This window comes from Miscanthus floridulus, chromosome 14, assembly GCF_019320115.1.
Source record: "Miscanthus floridulus cultivar M001 chromosome 14, ASM1932011v1, whole genome shotgun sequence".
Classification (NCBI taxonomy): Eukaryota; Viridiplantae; Streptophyta; class Magnoliopsida; order Poales; family Poaceae; genus Miscanthus; species Miscanthus floridulus.
The window spans coordinates 59391422-59399983 of NC_089593.1; the positions used below are offsets into that span (position 1 = coordinate 59391422).

The 8562-nt window shown below is 47.3% G+C and overlaps 1 protein-coding gene across 1 annotated transcript; it reads left to right on the plus strand.

The window, feature by feature from the left end:
* Window positions 1-6527: 6527 nt before the first annotated feature.
* On the plus strand, window positions 6528-8336 carry LOC136503508 (uncharacterized). Its single transcript, XM_066498563.1, has 2 exons — window positions 6528-7271; window positions 7998-8336. The coding sequence occupies exons 1-2, from the start codon at window positions 6528-6530 to the stop codon at window positions 8334-8336; spliced, it is 1083 nt and encodes a 360-aa protein (XP_066354660.1).
* The last annotated feature ends 226 nt before the right edge of the window (window positions 8337-8562 follow it).

Consider the following 8562-nt stretch of genomic DNA (forward strand, 5'->3'; position numbering starts at 1 on the left):
CAAGTGCAGATAGCAATGAGTGCCCAGAGGCAGGCATCAGAGCCAGGAATGAATGTTAATATTAGCCCCCCTGGTCAGTTGAAAAGCAACTGCGCTTCCACTGAGCTGCCAAAGCAAGATGACGCAGCACTGCGCTTCCCCGTGGATGATGTCACTACTCCAATGACATCAATTGAGCTACATGTTCCACGGGGGAATGACACAATCAAGGTCGTTGTCGGTGTTTTTAGTCCTCCAGACCCTACCAAGACACCAAGAATTCATGGGGCACCAATACAACCTGGATATGCTAGGGTCGCAGTGGATAAAGTGAGCAAAGGTTATGAGGATCTAGCTCTTGACATTCCTGGAGGTGATGGAGAGAAGACTCTAGGAGAAGCAGAGAAGGCATATATACTATGGCGCAAGCGCTACATCATTATCCCTGGGGTGTCTGCTCCACCGCTAGCAGACATTAGGTGCGGACAAAAGTTAATAAAACAATTTTTTGATAATTTTCTATGGGCATGACTAATAATAAGCATTTACTTATATCTCATTATTTTTTGTACTCACAAAGCAGGGCCTCCGCCAACCAAAGTCCAGTTGTTGCTTCTCCCAACCATCATAGTGCTCAGGGCAATGATGACGCCTTCGAAGGCACTACTGCATCCCCACCATGTCCAACTCCTCCACCGCCTCCAAGGAAGTCCACAACTCCTCCACCGAGGTCTCCAACGCCTCCGCCACCTCCAAAGTCTGCACTGCCTCCAAGGCGGTCTCCAACGCCTCCCCGCCTCCAAGGAAGCCAGCCCCTAAGAGGTTCGCCCCGCAAACGAAGCCGTTGCCCTGCCCGCCGGCAAAGAAGCAGAAAGCAAATACTCATCCAGTTATTCCCTAAAAACTATCTTATGAGAAAAGTGAACAGGAATTAAAGGATGCAGTACAAAAAGAAGTGACAGATTTCTTTGAAAGTGCAAAACAGGCACGACGAGCGAGGGAGAACCCGGAGCCATCATACTTCTTCCTACCTCCAGATCAGCTAAGAAAGAAGTTGGAACAAACAAACAGGATTCTCTTAAGAGCGCCGCGAAACAACCGATATCGGACTATGACCGCTCTCTCACCAAGTCATATGAGGCGGCGCAAAAAAAGAAGAGAGTAGGGAAAGGTGTTGCACAACTCGGACAACAATCGCAACAATCAATCCCCCTCTTGTCGTTTCTAACGAATATGGTTCAAACTTAAACTTAGTGGAGGAGGTAGGCGGCTATGAGTCGTTTCTTCGGTTTTATGATGACACTGGTTTGAACCTTGCCGAAGTGCTCGCTGAAGGACCATCTGCTCCGGAAGTGGATCCTTACAAGAAATTTGTACCAGGCCAGAGTCTATACAACCCAGAGAAATTAGGTGAACTGGGTACGCAAATGTACCTGCTAAACGGGTGGTACATGTCGGCGTCTGATCCGAGACAAATCTATCTTTCTGTTAGAATTAGAAACCACCATTACTTCTGTGGCAATGACATTATCTATGTCGAGGTTCCAGAATTACACCAACTATGCCACCTGAACTCTCTTGACAAAAGTCTCATTAGCTACTATTGTCTGTAAGTGTGATTATTTTCTACTATATTCACAATTTCTTTATTATATATTCACAATTTTCATGTATGCAGATATGAGATGACAGAACTTAGAAAGAGAAAGGATAATGATGTTGGGTTCATTGATCTGTATGCCGTATACAAACACCCTAACCCCTCGAAGGATTATAAGCCTCAAACTGAGAGAAATCTCATGAATTTCTTAGTGAACCAACGCGACAAGAAGGAGATACTCTTCCCCTACAACTTCAAGTGAGTGTTATTATAAATAATTAATGTCGATCATATATATGGGACATCAATATTTCCTTACTAGCTAGTTACCTCTCTCTCACACACACACATATATATATATATATATATATATATATATATATATATATATATATATGTTTATGCAGCAATCACTGGATATTGATGGTCATTGATATGGCCAATAGTAGATTGAAAATCTTAGACTCATTGAGAAAACCGCAAACGGAGTATCAAAACATGATAGATATTATACAAGGGTAATTAATTTAGTTTCTCTATAACAACATATATATATATAATGGCGCCGATCTCTCAACAATTATTAAAGGTTAAATTATTTTTTTATTTTATTGGGAGCAGGGTTTGGAAAAGGTTCATTGAGGAACAAAAAATGAAACATTGCAAAGCGTCACTGGGTGTAATCGCACATAAAGTAAGTACTATAACTACACATTTATATTCAATTAACACCATATGATGATTTTAATTCACCCTAATTGATTTTTTTGTCGTAAAAGTGGGTTATAAGGCAGGAGCAGGGTAACAACTACTGCGGATACTATGTTTGCGAGTTCATCATGGCATACTCAAAGAGAACTCCTGAAGAGCAACTCAAAGTACGTATATAAATATTTTTTCCTTTATATTATTTCGATCATATATTTACAATTTCTTTATTGCTCTCATTTGTATAAGTAATTACATGAGCAATACACATACATATATATATATATATATTAATACTTTTTTCTTTAACTTTTATTGAAGACTGAATGGTTGAGGGAAAGAGTCATACGACTTGACCAACTTAAAGCAATTCGAGAGACTAGCAAGATTTCTAAATGACCAGGTCATCAACCCTAACGGCGAGTTCTACAATGACGACCCGAACGAAACGTGGATGCCAAATCTGGAGGAGTAAATTGCTAAGGACATAAACAATTTATATATCAAACATTTGTAATATATATATATATATATATATATATATATATGTATGTATGCACATATTATATGTACATAAAATAACGTGTGTATATATATGATCATCATATATATATGCATGCACGCGTATATTCGTTTGTTATTTATGTACAAAGTTCGAACGAAAACTTACGCGTGTGAAGTACACATATATATTACTATTAGCAGCGTATTCGAAAATATATTTTAATATCAAAACTAATCATTAAATGAAAAAAGACACCAAAAATAGAAATCAGAAAAAGAAAAAAAAGGGACATTTAGTCCCGGTTGGTAACACCAACCGGGACTCAATGTCCTGCCCCGTGGCGGTCCCTGACCAGGCCTGGAGGCCCCCTTTACTCCGGGTTGATGTTTTCAATCGAGACTAAAAGTCTCCCTTTAGTCTCGGGCGTCAAGCCGGGACTAAAGGAGGGTACCTTTAGTCCCGGATTGGTGCTCCCGGTTGGAAAACCGGGACTAAAAGGATTTGCCAATCGGGAGCAAAAAGCCTTGCTACACCTTGTTTGTTTTCTTGTGTCGCAGGATTGGAGGATAAACAGCACCGTCGTGCCCTGCATTGTGGTAGCCAGAGTCAAACCAGGCTCTGGCAACCGACATGACAGCATCATTGCAGGGCTCATCCTCCTCTTCTCGCAAGCTCCATCGGCATCACTCGGACCCGAACAGGACCACATCCTGTAGCTGAAACACCAAGGCCTTGCCCAGTGCCGGTCCTAGGATTTTAAGGACCCTCTCGCGATTCCATCGTAATGGCCCCTCTCGACCATGTATAAAATCTTATAATATATAGGCACTAATTTTACTTGTAAAACGAAAGCAAATTCAATAACATATTTTTAATTTAATATGACTAATAATTATCGAGGAATAATGTAGATTAAGAAATATATTTATAGATGTATGATAATTATCGAGGAACAATGTAGAATAAAAAAGCAATATATTCGTTTTCTTTTATCACCCATGACAAATGTTTCTTAGGTAATATTCTAAAATTCTAACACCTAAATTAGAAGAAAAATATGACTATATGGGTACAAAGTACTAGAAGTCCGGAATACTATATAAATAATTAATTTGGATTAAAAATAAAAAGAAAAAAAATATTTTGGGCCTAAACAATTGATCGGTGATCGCAATTCGTAAGAAGCCAAGAATCAAGATTTCGTCGTCGTGGAGCCCTGCCTGGTCGCCGTCCTAGAGCGCCGTGTCCGTGTCTTCGGTAGTCTAACTCTTCGCGGCGGCGCGGCTCGCCAGCTCCGCGTGTGTAAGGCGCACGTCGTGAACTCACGATCAGAGTGTGTTGTGTGCAGCGTGACTCCTCGCCTCCTCTCTACCCGAGGGCTGTGGAAAAAGGAAACTAGGAAAGAAATGTCGATGTTGTCTTTTTAGGCTGCCTGGACAGTTTTATGTCTCTCTTCCCGTTAGTTTGCTAATGCCTAATGAACTATAGGACCTAGGTTTGTATAACTGGACTTAGGCCCCTTCTCCGCTTGGACCCTCGATCATCGCACCTCGTGCCCTACCCCTAGGGCCGGCACTGGTCCTGCCCGTCCTCCAGGGGTGCTCCGATCTCTACCAGGACCACTACCTCCTCTACCTGAATACATCTGATCAGCAGCAACAGACCAGCGGTGTGGTGGGGCAGCAGCCGAAGCTTCTGCCTGTCTAGCGCTGTGGGTAGATGAAGAGTAAACGGTGTTCAATGGGATGCAACCTTCTCTAGCGCGCTGCATGAATAAGTTCAGGACGGAGTTCGCCTTAGTTGTGGCAAGAACGCGTTCTAAATTTCATCCAGCAATAAATGAATGGCTAGTCTCCCTTATGTAATTGCCCTAATTTGTTTCCTCTCTTCTTTTATATCCTGAATTTCTACTTTGGAACAGTCCTCCCTTTTTTTAATTTATGCATCCAGTAGGGGGCAACCCCTCCTGTTTTGGTAAAAAAAAAAGAACAAATGGAGGCCGAGACTCTTTAGCGCATCCTTCCTGACTGCGAAAATAGCTCGCATAGGAACGATGCAATGGTGAAACGGGCCACTCTTCCCTGGTTGTGAATTAGAATTGACCGGCCCATCCCAGGAGATGGGAGGACAAAAATAGAAGTGTGTTCATCCAAGGCCACATTGGAAGATTCTTGTGACTACATGATTTTGAAAAACAAAATATAGAGTCTTTAGCATCTGCTAGATGTAAAGAGAGAAACAGAGCACTCCTATTTTATAAAGAAAAGAATTGCAGTTTCATCCCTTAAAAAAGGGAATCACACCACTTATAGCAATCGTTTAAACAAACACATGAACATATCCTACTAAAAACTCAACTACATATTAGCTACTTCTAGCGTATGACACGTTTTGGAGAATACATTCTTTGTTGTCATCACACTAGCCTTTCCCCACCACCCCCGTCGCCCCATCCACCCAGCAGCCTCACTGTGGTACTCCCCCCCTGCAAAGGTGCCCCTTGCTCCCTGGTACAACCCACCCGACCGCCGAAAGCTTTGCACCCAAGTGTTCGGCGGAATGCCTGACCCAGGCAAGTTCATCGCCCTCTGCGACTTCAGCCTCTCGAAGGCACTCAGCAAGGTGGACCGGGCGGGCGTGCGACGGCTGGCACCTAGGCTATCGGTGACGCATGACGCCTGGACGCCTCAAGCGATCAACGGAGATCGCCGACCAACCCGGGTACGCGATTTCAATCCGTTGCTCTTGAGAACTTCTATTGCCCTATCGTTAGGCCTATCGCTCCTTCCTTGATTGGTACTACTCGTGAGATTTGGATCTCGCAATCCAATGGGACTTCTCCTGTCTCCCCCGACTTCGTCTCCCGGGCGCTGAACTTCCATTTCTGTGCTCCTCCGGAAAGCTTCCACGTTACTTTGTTCTCCCCCCGCGTCTTCTTCTCCTCTGTCGCTTCTCCTTCTATCCAATCTTTCCTGGTTAAGATTGGCGTGTTTGCCTTGGAGGGGATCATCTTCAACCTCCATCGCGACGCCACTTCGGCGGCTCTGGCCATCTCATCGCCGTCGCCCTTTCCCTGTAGCACGGGCTCCGGTCCAGCAGCCATTTCAAATTTCAAATCGTGGCCTACTACTGTTCCAATGCCTAGGCCTCCTTCCCAGCCCACTTGCCTCTTCTGACGGTCAATGCACTCGATGACTCACCTCGCCGGTCTCCGCCGCAGCAGTAACTAAGTCTCTGATCTTGGCAGCGATAAGCAGTGAGCGGCTTGCCAAGGGCGGCACAGTAAACTCGAGTGCTTTTCTTGGACGGTGATGGTGACCGCCATGATGACTCACCCCGCCCCCCTCCGTTTCTATATCTCCTCTGGTTGCCACCTCACCTCCTCCTTGCCAGACCCGTCAACATGTAACACCTCTCCTACGGCATTCATTCCGTGCCTGGGGTGATTCACAGCTGGTTTCCCGTAAGGCGATGGAGCCGGTGAAGGAGAATGACTGCTATTTAAGCCATCGGAGGCCCAAAGCGGCTTTGCTATCGCTGTCTCGCGTCCGATCACCTCGTAGCCGTTTGTAGAGATCCTGTGAAGTGCACCAAGTGTCTCTCCATTGGCCACAAAAGCTTTGAGTGCAAGAGAAGGAATCCTGCTCTCGCCATGCAACCCTCCGACTATGACTCCTCTCATGCCAGCTTTCGCACTCAGCCCCCACCTGCATCCGCTCTCCCACCACCGCGGCCATGATCGCGGCTGCCACCAACCATGCTCGTCCCACCCACTCCATCCCCCACGGCGCTCGCATTCCCACTCCGCGTGCGCCGCCTCCTTCTCCTACCTCCCAGCACTCTAGGGCTGGGTCCTCCGAGCCTAGGCGCTCCATGGTGGAAGTCCACGTCAGCAACGGCAACTTCGAGCAGGCCAAGGTGTACGCCCACGTTGAGCTGGAGCACCCAGTTCATAGCCCGTTCCTCTTCATCCGTGCGGCCATGGAGCTGTGCTATGGCGCCCCCTGCTTCAACATGGTGGTGGGCCCCCGTGGAGTGGGGGTCATGGTATTTGACACCCTGGAGACCCGCGAGCGCATCGTCGGCATGTCGCCCATCCTCCATGACGACAACGCGATCACCCTCGAGAAGCATGAGGAGGCAGACGACCGCTTCATCTCCGACTACTCCATCTACGCCGAGATCGCAGCTGTCGGGTTCCCCTTCGAACACTGGGAGGAAGAGTTCGTTGTCCCCGTGTTAGCTGCGATCGGGAACGTCTGCTACTTGGACCCAAAGTGCAAGGAGAAGGTCGACCTCACCACCATGCGCGTCGTTGTCAGGCTCAACCACGCCAGCGAGATCCCTGATCGCCTCCTGGTCCGCAATCACAGCGGTCCTGCCTCCCTCCCCTTCATCTACCCCATTCGCATCTGGTCCGAGACAGGGTCACTGATCACGATTTCGCTAACTACTCGTTCACCCGCGTTCCCCTCCTTGGTCCTGACGGCTCCCACTCCATTCCTAGCTACCTCCCAATCCGTGCTCCGCCTCCGTACCACCCACCTGCTCCTCTCTCCTTTGAGGCACGCAACCCTCATAACATCTCTCCCACGCACACACTGTTCCTGTGGTATTCGAGTACGTGGGAGGAAGGGACCTCTTCGGCGCCTCTTCGCCCTACTGCTACCAGGCGTCCTACTCCTTATCCTACCCATGTCCCTGCTCCTACTATGGGCAGTGACACCCAAGGTTTTCATTATCGGAAATAAAAATTTATCGGAGGTCATGGATAAATAGGATAAGCAACATATATCGGAAATATCGGACCAAATTTAAAAAAATTCAAATTGTTTTGAAAAAATTCCGTAGAATTTGACTTGAAACTATTCCGAAGCTATTAAACATCACTTATTCACATATAAAAACAAGAATAAAATATTATAGTGTGGGATTATCGCACGGCTGAATTTGGGTTGTCTGTGTGGAAGCAGGAAAGAAGGGAAAAATTTGGCCGATGTCAAATTTTATCGGACCCTGTGGATAGAAAGGAAATTTCGGAAATTTCTGTGAATTTCGGCCGATAAAAAAAACCTTGGTGACACCCCTGCTTCACCTCCTGACGCCCCCAACTCCTCTCGGCGGGGCCGCTTGTTCTACCTCCCCTCGCTCTCCCTTGGAACGGCGTGGGTGGTCCCTGCTGCTGGTGATGTTGCTGCTCTGGAGGTGGCTGATGAAGATGCTGCGGAGGCAGCGGACGCTCTTCACCTCCTTTCGATCGGGGACACTGGCTCCAATCCTGGGCAGCATGATCTGGGAGAACCTGTCCCTCCTGGCGCCCCCAGCGCTGTCTTCACCTTCGGTGCTGGCACTGACGAGGAGCATGAGAGCTCTGCGCACAAGCGGCGTGCTCGCCGCAAACGTGCTGTGGACTGCACGCGCAAGCTGAGGCGCAGCACCAGGCTGGCGGAGAAGGAGCGCTCCGACTTCGAAGATCCCTCTGATCGTGCCTCTCGCGTTCAGGCCGCCCGTGTCGACTTTTCTGGTGCGTCCCGCCTGTTATAATTCTGTGGATCGACTAGGGTAGATCTAGGCGGATGAACACTTAGATCCGTGAAACACATGCACATTTAGACCTAGAACACTACACCGAGAGGAAGATAGGGTAGAGAGGGGCTGGTGATGAACCTGAGCCTCCAGATGAAGTCGCGGTTGTGCTGGCCATCGCTAGTTTGGTGATGGAGGCAGCACACGGGCAGCGACGGGTGAAGTAGAGGTTGCACGGACGTCG